General features: G+C 37.5%; 1 protein-coding gene across 2 annotated transcripts in view; it reads left to right on the forward strand.

The window, feature by feature from the left end:
- TAF3 (TATA-box binding protein associated factor 3) overlaps window positions 1–17217 on the forward strand; it is a 177726-nt gene that overhangs the window by 134574 nt on the left and 25935 nt on the right. For both annotated transcript variants that reach the window (XM_070391664.1, XM_070391672.1), the window contains exon 4: window positions 8033–8115. In XM_070391664.1, coding sequence (XP_070247765.1) covers window positions 8033–8115 — 83 coding nt within the window. The remainder of the gene's footprint in view (window positions 1–8032; window positions 8116–17217) is intronic.

A 17217-nucleotide genomic window follows, 5' to 3' on the forward strand; every position in this document is an offset into this window, starting at 1 on the left:
ATCTTTTATATAGTTATTTTACCTACCTGTAAAGTTTTTACCATCCATACCCATGTGGTTATCAATATAAGAGCAATAAAGATACCATTAATTAAATGGGGATCTGCATGGTAGGTAGAAGGAGCCATGGGCTTTGGAATCCAGCAGATCTGAGAGAAGAGCCAGTATAAGTTTTTTAGTTTCTTTAATCCTTAGGTACTTCATCTTTAAAGTAGGGATATGATAATCACACTTTTTAAAAAACAGCAATAGTTATAATTTATGAGTAATTATATGCTAAATACGATGTATGTTTAATTCCTTAACACAACTCTGTAAGGTAGTTCCTATAATTATCACTTTAAGATGAGAAACAGAGTCCTGGACAGGTAGCTCAGTTGGTTAGAACATCATCCCCATATGCCAAGGTTGCATTCCCATATGCCATCAGGGCACATACAAGAATCAACCAATGAATGCATAAATAAGTGGAACAATGGGTCATTGGCTCTCTTCTCCCCCCCCCCCCCCTTTTCTTTTCTGTCTAAAATCAATCAATAAATAAATAAAAATTTTAAGATGAAAAATGGAGACTTAGAGAGATTAGTAAACCTGCCCAAGATCACACATATAGTAAGTGATTTAAGAAGAGCCACAACTTCAACCCAGGCCATCAGATGCTATAATTGATGTTCTTAACCACTGTACTCTAATTGAATTACAAATGGATTAAGTGAAATAATATATGCAAGGCACCTGGCTCAGTGACGCACTATCAGAAAAATAGTTTTTCTAGCAGTGGTAATAATACAAAGTATGGTGATTTATGTACAGTCTTTCAGTTCCCCTTTATAGGCAGTAATATGCATTAGTCAAGATTAGGAGTGCAGTCTTTCACCTTTTTACAATAGATTCAAACTGACTTTTTATGGAAAATATTTAAAAAGCAGTTATGTTGAGCAGTCACAAACATAGCCACAATGGCTTTAGCAGTGATAAACCTAACAGTACATTTCAGAGCAGTTTAAAAATCTTGTTTCAATTTGTGTCGGTGTATGTATTGCATAAGTATTTTTTTTAAGGGGAACACTGTGAAAAAATAAAATGGCTTTTTTTTTATATTAGTGGAATTAAATAGTTGTATATATCACCTTATAAGCCAAAAATTTGTCAAGCTTGTAAATATGTTTTTATGCTCTTATTTGAATACTAGAGACCCGATGCACAAAATTCGTGCAAGGGGCTCAGCCCTCGCAGCCGTGTCGGCTTACTTCAGCCCTTGCAGCCCCAACTTCATCCGGAAGGTCGTTCCGCTATTCGGACTAATTAGCATATTACGCTTTTATTATTATAGATGATCTAAAAAGTCATCGTAGAGTTTCACCACCCCCCAAAATGATGTCATAGTCTGTAAGTAAATAGGCCCAGTGCTAGCCCACAAAGAGCATGGGCTTCAGAGCAGGCTGACTTGTGGATACCACTTATTAGTTATTCACCAATTTCTCCTAACCTCTCTGATTCTCTGCTTCCTTCTCTCCATCTCCTTCCTCCTGTTCAATACTGGGAAAAGACAGCAGCATCATAAAGTATGGTTTACCTCTGCTTAAAAACAATAGTTTCATACCTTCTCTAAGCATATTTTGGCTTGAAAGGCCTCTTCTCTGCCTTCTCATAGAAAACAAGACTAATTTGTGTCATTTAAGATGAGTAAGTAAGATGACTGTGACAATTCAGAATTTTCTTACAACTAACCAATAATGTTGATAATCAACCCACAGGTAATTGAATTTGCTTATAATGGAAAGCTCATCAGTTCTCCAAAAATTTTAAAGGATTCTCCAAAATTTTTATCCTATCAATTAATAAATTGTATGTTTTTTGGTTTGGGGGCTTTTTGTTTTTTTGAGCTAACATCAGCTATTGAATGAACTAACACAGCTAGTAAATGCCACTAGCAGCTGCTACTTTACTGAGTGCATGGACACTTGGTACTTGCCAGACCTGGCCAGATTTAATTAGTTAATTCTCCAAGAGCTCTGCGAGTTTGGTACTGTTGCTCTTGTTTTATAGTTGAGAAAAACAGAAAGGTTGAGTAACTTAATGTGTCTCATGAGTGGAAGAACTGTGACTTGGCCCAAGTATGTCCAAGCAAAGCCTGTGTTCTTTGTTACCCAAAATAGCTTTCTCAGGCCAGTCACCTATAGAAGCTGATGAGAGGGATGAGCATGGCTTCATACTCTAGAGCAGGGTAGGAAACCCTTTTTCTGCCAAGGGCCATTTGGATATTTATAACATCATTTGCTTCATATAATCCACTTAACATAAATTTATGTTGCTATGAAAAAAGCTCCTAGATTTATTGAATTTTGAGTCCCGCCTGTGGTTGCCTTGGCAGGGCCAGACCAAATTACTTCTCGGGCCTTATACAGCCCGTGGGCCAGATGTTCCCCACCCCTGCTCTAGAGTATGCTGACATTATGATTTTAGAAAATTTTAGTCCCTGAAGAGATCTTAGAGACCTCCTGTTCAACTGACTTATTTTATAAAGAACAGACAGTAGAAGCTTTAATAACTTCAGTAATCAAAGTTAAAATGTTGAATATTTCTTTATTCCCAAATCCCTTAGTATGTTTCCCCAAATAATCTTTTATTGAACTTAAACAGTTTCTTTTTCAGAGACTGATAATCTTACTGATTCGTGCCTTTAACCAACGATTGTCACCATTTTTTTTTCTACTTAAAGTAATACCCCATTTCTAGTCTTTTCTCATCAGCTCTTATAATTAACTAGTGAAATGAAGGGTTTTGGTAAATAAAATAACCCAGTAAAAAGGAGGAAACATTCCTTTCCTGTTTCTTACAACAGTCTGTTCCAAGAGGAATCCAGTAACTGATGTTTAAATGAGTATGTCTGAATTTATAGAAATTTACCAAAGGCCATCTCCAAGTCTTCATATGAATGAACTCTGAGTGCTTAATGATGGTCTGAGTTCCTTTTCATTTGTCCTTGCTGTATTCCACTTATACTTGACCACAATGGTAGATCTCCTTCTGACTGCCTTTTTAATATTTTAAACAGGTTATCAATGTTTAGTTAGACTATGTTTTCAAATGGAAATAATGTAAAGACCTTAATTGCTAAGGAAGACAAGAAGATGGTTACCAGTGTCATAGTTTAGCATCCAAAATGTTAGGTTATTAAATTTGGCTTTTATCACTACGATTTCTGGGTATTTTTCTGACATACTAGCATAGATGGGAATCTGAATTAGCATTGGCTGACCTTGTTGCCACCCTACCTAGCACTCATATATGGGTTTTTTTAAATGAAAGAAGTTTAACATTAAAAAAAGTAGAAAATAAAAACTTTTCCAGATTATATTGACAAAGCTGCCCATTACCTTTGCAGAAAGTCCCTGTCAGAAGATAAACTTTAAAGCTGGAATGCATGAAAGAGTTCCAAGATAGAATTTAAATTTAAACTGATTTTTTATAGATAAGCTTTTTAAAAATCCACCTCTTTGCTTCAAGTCAGGATTTTAAAAATAAATTTCCCCTTTAAATCTCTTGAGCGATTTTCATTTTTTGCAAGGCCGCACTGCTGGTGTCCTGGAAAAATGGAGAGTTAGAGCTTTATCAGTTGGTGCCCTGAGGTATGTGGCAAAGAAGCTAAATCCTTGAAGATTAGCAAAAAAAAAAAAAAAAAATGCAGCACATGGCAATAAGGGGCTTATATGACTACTAGTATTAGTTCAGGTGAAAGAAGTATTGCTTATACATAAAACTGGACAAATCCACTGACAATGTATTTTTAGTTAGCTACAAAGAAGTCTTATATTACTGGACTTTGCCTCTTTGGTGAATTGGGAAGCTTAGTAATCCACTGTAAATGCTCTTCTGTGTGCCCCAATTCTCAGCTACACTCTAAAGGGCTGTTCTTTTATTTTAACCCTTAGATGCTCATGTCTTCTCACATTTTTGGCTTCCAGCCATTACAAGATGGCATTAGTCATATTGTTTAAGTAACTGAAGTAGTTACCATTTAGTTTGTTGATTCCTGAGAAAGACACATGAGAAATTATTTTACTACTGTAGGAAACATCTCTTATTTTGGTAGGTATTTGGGTAAAGTTATTGTAAATAAAAGTCTGGTAAGAAATTTTTATTTAGAAATTGTACTTTCTATATATTATTAGACTCCTTATTAATCTTTCTCAATACTTGCTTGAATTTTATATTTAGGTTAATCTGATTTAGCTTCTTTAAGAATGAAGTTTAGGTCTGTAAGTATTTTTAAGTAGGGTAACCAGATGTTCTGGTTTGCCTGGGACAGCACAGTTTACACCTGTTATGTTATATAATGCCCACTTTCACCTCAAAGGGGTCTCTGTTTGGATGATGTTTTCATCCTCATTATAGCTAAAACTGAGCTAAGGTAGTAGGTTCTAAGTCATTCATCAACTCAGCAGGTTTACTAAATATCTGTCGTCTTCATAGCACATTTTTATCATTTTTAATTTTACTTACAAAATTTATCTCCATTTTTGTTTGCTAATTTTTTTACACACAGTATCATTTTACTTTTTTTTATAGTAGATCATAAATAAACCATGTCTGGATTCTTTTGCCCTGTCACACCATTTAAGACAGCATCAAAAATCCATCCACTTTAGTTGAATGGAAGTAAAGCCAAAGTTAATCTCAATTTCATATAAACTAGTTAGCCTTCCACAGAGAAAAGAAGTATTTTACAACCAACCCTTGCCATCTCACAAGTACATTCATCCAAAAAGACATTGACAGAGAACGTGAACAGCTCTGTGCAAGACATCAGCATTACCAGAAAAAAAGGACTCAAAGTGTATGGCAAAGAGTCAAAGAGCTGTATGGTAGGGCAGGGGATGAATGTGGTGTCAGGAAACCTAGATTTAACTAGCTTTTTTAAAAATTAAAGCTTAAGAAAGTGTTATGTAATAGTTGTATTGTGGGTTGAAGAAGTAAGGAATATTACTCCCAATACCTCATCACTTATGAGTTTGTGACCCTAAATTTTTTTAGAATTGAAGAAATCTACGAATTTTATGTAATTTTTTATTTTTTGAATCAAAATAACTATTCAGTCCTACTTTTGCTATTTGTGTGACTTAAAAATGGAAAAGGGAAAGGAAATGGAAAAGAAAGGAAAAAATGGTGACTTCATATATGATCCCTGTAAAATGAAAACCATAATATGTATCCCACTTGTTCATTTAAAAACCTAAAGGAGAACATCTGAAAAGTAACCAAGCGCAATGGCTGGCAAATAGTATATGGTTTATAAATGTTTGGTTTTAATATATTTGCTTATTCTCCCACAGATCACACAGGAAGGTGAGAAAAATACAGAAGCCTTAATAGTTTACAGAGTATACTGGACCATTGGTGTTCTGATTGGTTAGATATGGAACATTTTTGCAGCGACGGGGAGGAAGAAAGTGAATGCCACCCTAGTTACTTGTACATGGATATTGCCCTGCCCTGCCCTGCCCTGCCCCAGGGACCTTGATTCCTGAGGGCCTTTAGGAAAACCACTGGACTGGACTGTCCAAGAAACTGGGCAAATGAAGGAGCCATCTGTCCAAAATGGGACCATTAAGAGGAACAGGGGTTTTTGGGGACGTTGATAAGTTAAAGTTTAGATGTGATGAGATGAAATATTCATAGGTTATTTAGTTGAAAATGTTCAGTAGACAACATTATATTTTGGTCTTAGGTTCATTATTGCTAATCTAGAGGGGAAGAGTTTAAAAACATGGCATATTTAAAACTTAAGATTAAAACCATGGACATGGATGAGATCACTGAACAAACTGTAGAATGACAAGAGGAAAGGACCAAGTAAAGTCAGGCACAAGTAGAGGGCTTTGTAAAGGAGAAGGGAGGAGATTGATAATATCTATAATAGAAAAACATAGTAGGACATTAGGAAATAATTCATGTCTAGAAATAGTGGTTTTAGTAGTATTATTTCAGGTGCTGAAAGTAGATTGAAATGGCTGAGAAACCAATGAATTGGAAACTGAGAGATACGAGAGGTTGTTAGCCAGTGATTGAAGAGAAGGTAAAAAAAAAAGTCAAGCACATTTAAAAGCTAGATGAAAATAATGAATAGAACTGAGAAGTTGAAAATGCTATAGATAAGCTAATTGATGGAGGAGGTTTCTTTAGAAGACAAAAGGAGATGGGCTCTAGTGTATTTGTGGATATAGAGAAGTTTGTAGGGAGTTGAAGAAGTTCCCTAGCGGCCAAAGTCATAGATCTTGATGTAACAATGGATTAAAAATAAATTTTAGAAAGGGACAGTTAAAAACATGAAAAAATAGTAGATTTGGCCAATGTGCTATATATATATATATATATATATATATATATATATATATATATATATATAATCAGTTATAGGATGATAGTATATTGATTATTGCGTTATACTAGAGGCCCGAAATTTGTGCAAGAGTAGGCCTTCCTTCCCCTGGCTGCCAGCACCGGCTTCCCTCAGGCACCCAGGACCCAGGCTTCCCTCACAGTCCCAGCTTCATCCAGAAGATCGTCCGGAAGGACATCTGTACTGCTAGCACATTATGCTTTTTTATTATGGTCACTCTTCTTTAGAACCACCAGACTGTTTCATCATTATTTAATTCTTGCGCTTAAAATATATAATCAGTGATTTGCAATTAGTTGTCACAGTGACTGGCAGTGTGTATAGTAGTACCCAAGATCAGGGGTATTAAACACCTGGCAGTGCCTAGGACAATTTTAGTCAAAGAACTATCCAACCAAAAATGGCAATAAAGCCCTATTGAAAGATTTTGATACAGATAATAATTTGGAACTGGCAGAGCTTTTGTTCAGTTTGTTCATTCAGAATATTTATTATATCATAGGACCTTCAAACCAAAAATTGTGAAGAACCCTTTTAACATATTTAATTTATATACATATTATCTTTCTATTAGTGAGAAAGAATAGTTTCAAAATTTGTGAGATCTTTCAACTTCTTCAGCAGTTGCCTTCACCAAAAATCTTTTGCAAAAATACATTTTTTTTATATTACAGTATTTCAGGTCTTTGTACTGCTAGCCAAAAAATTGAATGGTTTAATGCTATAAATTACACTTGGTGTTTCAGATTTCCTATATGATAATGCAAACGTAAGATGAATTTAATGTTTTTGAAGTCCCATAGACAAATGCCTTTTATAATGGCGAAATCATTGTTTGCTTTTTCTAATCTTGGTAGGTCTGGCGACTACTTAAATGCTCTACCAAATGGTTTGGATAACAAGTTTTGTTTAAATAATTCCAATAGTATAATCCAAGAAATGAACTATCACTAAGAAAATACAGAGTTAACTGCCACATTTACCTAAAGCAATTAAAGTTTGTAGAATTTCTCATGATACCAGGTAGCCTTTAGTTGTTGAGAAACTAAAACATTGAATAGCCCAGATTATCTCTGTATCTGGTATGTTAGCCACATTTAAGGCTTACACCTGCTTGTCAAGTTTGTGGAGATGGGGAAGTAGGAGAAGAGGTAGGAGGTACTTTTGTTGGGGGGGTGGTGAAATATATACATATATATATGCATACACACACACACACACACACACACACACACACACACCACACATACACATACATACACATTAGAGGCCCGGTGCACGAAATTCGTGCACTCGGGATGGGGGGTCCCTCAGCCTGGCCTGCACCCTCTTGCAGTCCGGGAGCCTTCAGACATCCTTAGCACTGCCGCGGAGGCATGAGAGGGTCCCAACATTGCCACTGTGCTTGCCAGCCTGCGCTCGCCAGCCGTGAACCAGGCTCAGGGCTTCTGGCTGAGCAGCACTCCCCCTGTGGAAGCGCACTGACCACCAGGGGGAAGCTCCTGCATTGAGCGTCTTCCCCCTGGTGGTCAGTGCGCATCATAGTGGCTAGTCATTCAGTTGATTTGCATATTAGCCTTTTCTTATATAGGATATATATATTAACACTTAATGTCCTAACTTCAACAGATAAAAGTGGAGCCAATTGTCCCAGCCCCAAGTCCAGTCATCCCCAGATTGACTCTCCGAGTTGGTGCAGGCCAAGACAAGATGTAAGTAAAAATGTTTTGAATTAGAGCGAAATAATTTCAATTGAATCTTCTCTACTCTTTCCTAGTGGATTTAGAACTCTGCAAACCTTTTCCAAGTATGAACATGTGGGGTCAAGCTTTATTTTGAGATTCTTCATTTTCAAATTTTTATTGCTTTCTTCCTCAGAGTAAATGCATACTGTTTTATTTAACATATAGGATTCTTTTGTTTTTCTTATTCTTTTTTTCTTTTTTAAAGACTAGCACATGACATTGATTCTACCTAGTTTTAAAGGTTCTGGTTATCTGAAAAGTAAGTAACTGTTAATTGAATAGACTAACCACTATGTTACACTAAGGAGGATGTAATGTTATACCTTCTCAGGTATATATTCTCTATCACTATAACAAAGAACGAGATTCCCTGCTTGCTCAGATGGCACATGGCTTTATTCTGTGCCTATAAAACAAAGATACTGCCAAAAGCCTGGTGAAACAGTATATAGTAGTAACAACTGTTGTTTTTTTTAAAAGAACTGGAAATGTAAACCCATGTGTGCTGTTTATTTGTCTTAATTTTCACAGAATCATCATATCAGCCCACCCTTTTTAAAAGTAAATTAGCTGTCTATGTTTCTTTCATTCACTTTTGGTGTATGAATTAAGGCCTATATGATAATAAGGTAATAAAACATTGATTTTTATTTTTTGTAAATCATGTTGAAATCATTCGCTTTATTCTAAAATCATATTATATATCATTTAAATGAATTTCACAAGCTAAATGTACAAGTTTACAACCTTACTTTAAACCATTAAGCCTGAAAATGGATTCGTTTACATCGCAAACAATCAAATACTGTGTAGAAAATAGGCTTACAAGGCATTTCATTTTTACTCAGTATTAGCATAAAAATGAAAGTAGAACTTAATGAGTTTATTAAGTGGGTAGAATAGACAACAGAAAATATGTTTTGTGCTCTCAGTGGTTCATTCCATCTTAAAGTTTGTGTTTAGTTTATGCTGTTGCTTTTGTTAATTCCATATGTAATGTATTAAAAAAAGTTCAATATCATGATGATGAATGGTAACATGGACTTCTAGACCATGGCCTTCTTCTGAAGATTCAAGGAAGAAAATCCAGATAATTCATTCTTTTCTTTCCTAAATTATCTGCGTAATTTCTATGTTCCTTTTTATGGTTGTATCAGTAGAAATCTAGACAGTGGATGGTACTATTGCTGATAAGCTTATAGACAATGTAAGAAAAATACTATAGATTCAGTTCTTTTTAACCAGCCACTGGTATACCTGGTGCCCTCAATCTTACCTACAAAAATTTAAATAAACTTATTCCTATCCCTCAACCAGTAGAGGACAGAAGGCTGATTAGCAAGGAGACCCAATCAAAGTAACTTACTCATACTGTCTTCTTGAAATTCTGTATTTGGGCTCATTTCTTTTGGGAAAAGACATTATTATTATTTCTCTCCTACCAGTTCATATTTATGCCTATTTTCTCAGTAACCCACCATTACTTAATCTTTACTTCCACACGAAAGTTTGGCTTGTGCATTCCCTTTAGAGAAAGAAGGTTTGTAAAAAAGCATTGATAATAATAATTGTCTCATCCATCCTTATTGACTACTTTTCTCTTCTCAGTAAATCACTCATAATGCCTAAGATATTGGAAAACATGAGAAATAAGATCCTGTTTCCAATGTTAGGGAAATTATAATTTCGCTAACATTCTAGACAAATGTCCATGAAAGTATAACATTATCTAACATGAACTTTCAGACATTTAGGTAAATAAAACCCCTATGTTACATGAATATAATCATTTAACCAAAGTCTGACTCAAGTATTTATAATGAATAAAAGAATATATTAAGTGAAATATATTATATTTTAAATTAAAATAAGACAGAGGAAAAAGAGGCACAAGTCACATAGTAATAGGATGTTATTACTTAATCAGCAGAGTTTTTTGTTTTTGTTTTTTTAATGTAAAGTATGGGTCAGCAAACTATGGCTCATGGGCCAAATTCATTTCACTGCCTGTTTTTGTATGGTTAACAAGCTAAGAATAGTTGAAAAAATTAAAAGAATAATATTTTATGACACATGAAAATTATATGAAGTTAAAAGTAATTTCTTATTGTAGCATAAGGATACATGGGTTATTCCATGGCAGTAATAATGGAAAATAGGCAGTAGATTCGTATAAATGTGCCTTTACTTACTCAGTTTGTATGCACTTGATAGACACTCTTTTGAAGTGAAATTAATGAGCAGACGGGGGTAAAAAAGGGGGGTTTGAATAGCCAGGGGGGAGTTGTTTATTGCTGAAAAACAGGCAGGGATTTGAAATTATAGGAAAAAGAAAAAGCTTTACAGGGTTCAAATTATACCCTCTCATTGAAAGATCTTTAAGACAATATTTAGTTTCTAAATCTTCTTAAATAAAGAAGTTACATCTTCTGCCCTTGATCCAGGAAAGTACTTTGAGGTTAGATTATTTCCTGTATTCTCCATTATTATTCCTTGAAGCAAGATGGGTCCCTTATTTTTACCTTGAGCTAACGTGCGTGGAAACTGTATTCTAAAGGGTCTATGATGAGTCCAGTACCACCTCCTGGTGGTGTTAAAATTCAAGATGACTTTCTAAGGACCTCAAATTCCTTTAACATGTCCCCCAGTAATGGGTATCCAGAGTTCCCCTTAATCTGAGTTGAAGATGAAACTAAAATACTAATCCTGAAATCACAATCTCAACACCTATAAAGTTTGTTAGAGTAGTATGAATGGGAAGGAACAACACATTCAAATTGCTAAAATATCTGAGTCTCGTCTCCAATCAAGTAGATTTCAGTTTGCTAAGGAAGCACTGCCTGGGATTATATTGGCCAGAATTCTAAAGTCCTAGTTGGACCCGGTGACAGTACAGTGAGTCTCCTGTCCACTGTTATGGTGGGGGAGAGTGGCAACACAGTTATCATGTTATTTGTTATCCCAATCTTCTCATTTTATTGATTTAGTAATTTTGAGCGAGTGTAGAAAAAGTGGGCTAGCTTACAGCATTCATTTATTCATTTCTGTGAAGAAAATAGAGCAAAGTAAGGTGATGGAGTATCTTAGGGGCAGGATCTATTTAGATAGGATTGTCAACACATGGCAGAACAGAACTCTTCTAAGTTGAATGTAGGGCTATATTATAAAAAATCAAAATTCTATTAAAGGAGCTTTTCATTTTAAAAACATAAATGTAAATATTGGTAAAGTATAAACATTTTGGGGTGAATAGTAGCAATTAGGGCATTAAGCATTCTTCCCCCCTCACGTTTCTCAAATGTCTCTTTAATCTGTCCTCTTGCTGGTGCTGGAGGAAGCATTTTTTGTCCATGTACTCCTTCCCTTTTATCCTTGGGCAGAGTGGCTTTTGCCAGGGGTGTTAGACTGATGAGCTGGTCCTTCTGCTCTCAGGACATCGCTGCTCTTGTTCCATGACCTCACCAGAGAAAGGATGTTAACTGGGACCCTCCAAACATGCAATAATGCTCAGTCATTTTTCCGATCTCTATATATAAAAGCCCAGCGACCAGAATGGCAGAATGACGGGTGTCTATGATGTGCACTGCAGCAGCCAACCAGCCTGATACGGGCCCTGATCACCCCATGCCCCCCCACCCCCTGCCCTCCTGCCGGCCCAGCCCCCGATCGGCCTCCAACACCCTGATCGGGCGGGGCCAGCTGGCCAACTGCCCGCAGCCCCTCCCCTCCACCAGCCTAGCCTGATGGTCCCTCATCGGGGCAGGCTGGCTGGACCCCAACCGTGCATGAATTCATGCATCAGGCCTCTAGTTAATATATAATAGTGCACTTGATCAAGTGACATGGAATCATTAATGATGCCTTTTTGAGAATATTATTAACTAGAGGCCCAGTGCACAAAAATTTGTGCACTGGGGCAGGGGGCGTCCCTCAGCCCGGCCTGTGCCCTCTCGCAGTCTGGGACCCCTCGGGGGATGACCACCTGCTGGCTTAGGCCTGCTCCCCGGGGGATTGGGCCTAAGCTGGCAATCAGACATCCCTCTGGCAGCCCGGCAGCCCTTGGGGGATGTCCACTTGCCAGCGGGGAGCAGGCCTAAGCTGCAGTCGGACATCCTTAGTGCTGCTGAGGAGGCGGGAGAGGCTCCCACCACCACCACTGTACTGGCAGCCATCAGCCTGGCTTGTGGCTGAGCAGAGCTCCCCCATGTGGGAGCGCACTGACCACCAGAGGGCAGCTCCTGCATTGAGCGTCTGCCCCCTGGTGGTCAGTGTGTGTCATAGTGACCAGTCATTCCCAGTCTTTCTGCTGTTAGGGTCAGTTTGCATATTACCCTTTTACTATATAGGATAGAGGCCTGGTGGGGGCCAGCTGGTTTGCCCTGAAGGGTGTCCCGGATCAGGGTGGGGGTCCTGCTTGGGTGCCTGGCCAGCCTGGGTGAGGGGCTGAGGGCCATTTTCAGGCTGGCCACACCCTCTTTAGGGTGGGGGTCCCCACTGGGGTGCCTGGCCAGTCTGGGTGAGGGGCTGAGGGCCATTTTCAGGCTGGTCACACCCCCTTCAGGGTGGGGGTCCCCACTGGGGTGCCTGGCCAGTCTGGGTGAGGGGCTGAGGGCTGTTTTCAGGCTGGCCGACGACTGAAGCTCCCAGCCTCTCCTTTTTTTCTTTTCTTTTTTTTATTCTGAGATTTATTTACCTTCTATAATTGAAACTTCGTTGCCATAACTGGAGCTGAGAGCCGGCTCCTACTCGCTCCAGCTCTGAGGCCATGGCCTGCTGAAAGCAGGTATCTGGGGTTTGTTTAGTTTCTATAATTGAAACTTTGTTGCTTTCGGAGCTCAGAGCCAGGCCACGGCAGGTGGGGAACCTTGGCTTCCTCCATCACTGGAGCAAGCAAGCCTCCTGCTCGCTTCAGCTGCGTGGCTGCCAGCTGCCATCTTGGTTGGGTTAATTTGCATATCACTCTGATTAGCCAATGGGAGGTGTAGCGAAGGTATGGTCAATTACCATGTTTGTCTATTGTTAGGTAGGATATCGAAGGTTCAAAAAGTATCATTAGGACTATGCTCACTTTCTTTTTCTCAATCTTGCCTCTGTGTGGTGGCAAAGATGGTCCAAGTCACTTGAAGCTGATATGGTTCTTAGTGCTCAAAATCCCCGGTGGCTCCCCTTCTTTCACAGAATCCATTCTCAGTCCCCATCAAAGACTCCAGCTGGCCAGCCTGGTTCATCAGCCCCTGTGATAGGGGCAGACAGCCCGTCAAAAGAAGAGATGGTGGGTTCCAGAAGGAAAGGAGGACTCACACCACATTAAGGGATGAGAGGCAGGCAAAAACAACTGATCTTTTTAATTTGTACTTTATTTTATTTTGGGAAAATGCAGATTTCGTATTTTTGTAAGAGCGTGCTAGAGAAGCAGAGCAAAGAAACTAGTTGGTTTAAAAAGAATGATCCTTAGAAGTAAAGTTAAGGAACATTTCAGAGCATTATCCTGTCACAAAAGAAAGGCCCTTCGCTTTTCTATTTTTAATTTGTTTTCTTTCCAATAAAACTGCTTTTGATTCAAGGGGAAAAGAAAAGATTAAACAGTGTTGCTAGCTTTGTTTTGCCCTGGTTGACTTGCCACTGGTACTGAAACACATCATAGGTATTTTGTCTATGTTAGAAGCTAAATAAAAATATCACTAATAAGTCTTAAGAATGTATATTTAAAGTTTATCGCTATTTTTAATGTTAGTGAAAGATGGTAACATTACAAATGAAATTTCCTAGCAGCTAAACAACTAGAGTACAAGTTGTGGAATGTACCCACTATTCTTACAACTTTATTGCACTTATAAATTTAACAGATCCAAACCTATAATTCTCAGTTATAATTTCGAGAGGAAGCAGATATTAAAAATGTTCTTATTCAGTTCTTCAGCCCTTTTCTGATTATTATAGACAAGGAAGTGTTGACCTTCTTATCTTACTCTCTCATTTTTACTGACCTAAAATTATGATGAAATCTCCAAGTATAATTTCTTCTGTTGGCACATTGTAGTTTGTTCATTAACAAAAAGATGCAGTGTGTTTAAGAGAAAAAAATAGTATACTATCAGAAAAACTGTCTTTAGGTTTTGGGAAATGCTTTTACTACACAGTAAAACAAGTGGGAAGATTATAATCAAAGCATTTCCATCTTACTTGTAAACAATTACTGCAGTTCTTACATGGATGCCACATTAGAAGACTTGGGAAAATTTACTGGATTCCATTCTAATGCAATTAGAGCTAATTTTGTTCTTTAAATGAATAAAAGGTCAGCTAGTAAATCTAGCTTATCTTGAGTCCAGACTTCAATAAATTGTTTTATTTAATTTATTGTAAAAGATCTTATCCTTAATGGGTCTAGGTCTTATTAGTTCACTTAGGTTTTAAAATATTTATGACCACCTTTTTAGATATGATTTGAATGATAGTTGGAAAGTTTCTCTCTGCAGTGTTATCAAGGCCCAAGATCACTAATTGAGTGAATATAGGAAGGTACTTAAGATTTGTTATCTAGAAAAGCTGACCCTGAACTTCCAGAATTTAAATATTCTTTAACCTGTGATAGGCAGAGATAATTTAACTATATCATGGTAACCTTTTGGATATTTCCTGACTATAATTTTCCCTAAAGATCAAACTACTCACACTTCTAGTGTTTAAAAAGAATATGTACCTACTGAAAACACTTAGGCACTCTTATTATTACTGACAACCACATGGAAATTTTAAATGCTTTGCCTTTTATTATTTCCTGTCATTTTATGGGGCTATAGTAATATCAAAATACATAAACACTTTGGAGACCTAGTGTAATGTTTCTCTCTCTTCCCACTCTTGCCATTGTAGCTTATAAAATGGATATTCGTATCACTGGTACCTCTGTGATTTAGAGTATTGCAGCTTTTAAAAATGTGGTTGCCAAAGGCTCAGCACATGGGTTGAAGCATATGTCACCATGAGCTACTAACTAGGTGTGTGACCCCTGTTTGTTTGGATTTACTCTTTGGAGTTCCAGAACTGAATCTGTCCTTATAGTTTGTCCTCCAGGCTCCAAGAAGAAGCACAGTGTCCCTCCTTATTTTCAGGATCAGCTCCCCCTCTTGTGCCTTCCTTCATCCTCACCTTTATCACATCTCCCTCCCCCTACCCTGCCCATGAAAGGAAGGTTATACAACTTCTCGTTCTGACTTCTCAAAACTTATTGTTCATATGTACTTCCAGTTGTTATTCTTAAACTCACTGGCTATCATTCTGGCTTCAGTGCTGGAAACTTTTCTGAGGCTTCTCATTAAGATCCTGAAATGCACCAAGCGCCCATGCTGCAGCTCTGGTAATGGTCATCCTCTGCTGTACTGGACATGTTGTTTACCCCAGGCCCTTTTTGAAATTTTCTATTCCATTTTCCTTGATACTACACTCGAGGGATTCTCTCTTATTATTACTTTTGTTTTTCTTTTTTGTGTGTGGTTTTTTTTGTTTGTTTTTCTTTTAAGGATTTCTTTTACTTTCTCTTCTTACTGTCGGCCCACTACTCTGTTCTTTTTCTGTAAATATTCTCATTCACTCTTTCGATTTCAAAATTATGAATTGATAATTACCAGATCTTTATTTCCAGCTCACAGATCTCCCAGATGCAGAATAGTCTGCCCAGTTATCTGCTAGAAAGTTCTGACTGGATGGACCAGGGGTACCTCAAACATAGCATTTCCAAAACTGAACACACCATTATTTCTCCAACCTTATTCTACTTCTTGTGTTTATTATCCTAATGATGAGACCAGAATCTCCATTTTCAATAAGTGTTAGTTATATGTTTTCTTCTTGTTAATGCTGACTGTGTTTTATCATCGTAAATCATTCTGGATAAGATGCATATTACAAACGTTTTTAAAAAGTACTTGATTATGGCCAACCCGCATAGCTCGTTGGTTGAGCGTCGACTTATGAACCAGAAGGTCACGGTTCTATTCCCTGTCAGGGCACATGCCTGGGTTGCAGGCTCGATACCAGTGTGGGGAGTGCAGGAGGCAGCCAATCAATGATTCTCTCTAGTCATTGATGTTTCCATCTCTCTCTACCTCTCCCTTCCTCCCTGAAATAAAAATATATATTTTTTAAAAAGATATATTTGATTATGGTCAGTCCAGTGTGGCTCAGTGGTTGAGCATGGACGTATGAACCAGGATGTAACAGCTTGATTCCCAGTCAGGGCACATGTCCAGGTTGTGGGCTCAGTCCCCAGTAGGGGGAGTGCAGGAGGCAGCCTATTAATGATTCTCTCATCATTGATGTTTCTCTCTCTCTCTCTCTCTCTCTCTCTCTCTCTTTTTCTTCCTCTCTGAAATCAATAAAATATTTTTAAAATACTCGATTATGAAAATTCAAAACAAAATAATAAATTAATAAACTTTCACTACCTTATAGATTTAACACCAGAAGATTTAATTTTGCCATACTTGCTTGACCTAATCTTTTTTGTTCTATTTTTCTGAGTAGGGCATTTCCAAGCAAATTCAGCCTAATGTCATTTTACCTCTGTATACTTTTATATGCAGCTCTAAAAATATGGTAATTTTCTTGTATAATCACAGTGCCACTATCTACATTAAACATGTGAACATATTTTCTTTCTATTATCTCATACCCAGTCCATATTAAGATTTCTCCATTTGTCTCAGTAAGATCTTATGCCCACTGGTTTCTTTGAATCAGAGTCTAAATACTTATGTCTCTTGGTGCCTTTTTAAAAATATGTTTTTCAATTGATTTTAGAGAAAGAGGAAGGGAGAGGGAGAGAAGAGAAACACTGATTGGTTGCCAAACTGCAGTATACAAAGTTGGTTGAGTTGATGCCATATTTACCTCCTGTGGTGATTGTTGAGTTTTGATTTTGGAAAGATCTCTCTCTCCCCTACCTCTTTTCCTTATTATTTTAATGTTCAATTTGTCCCATCTTGGTCAATGGGAACTCAAATCCAGTTGTCTTCTGGATTTTAACACATTCCTATTCATCTTTGATAGCTTTCTTACTTTCTGGTA

Source organism: Myotis yumanensis, unplaced genomic scaffold (genome assembly GCF_028538775.1).
Source record: "Myotis yumanensis isolate MYYU_CA2020_CCGP unplaced genomic scaffold, mMyoYum1.0.hap1 SCAF_1, whole genome shotgun sequence".
NCBI lineage: Eukaryota > Metazoa > Chordata > Mammalia > Chiroptera > Vespertilionidae > Myotis > Myotis yumanensis.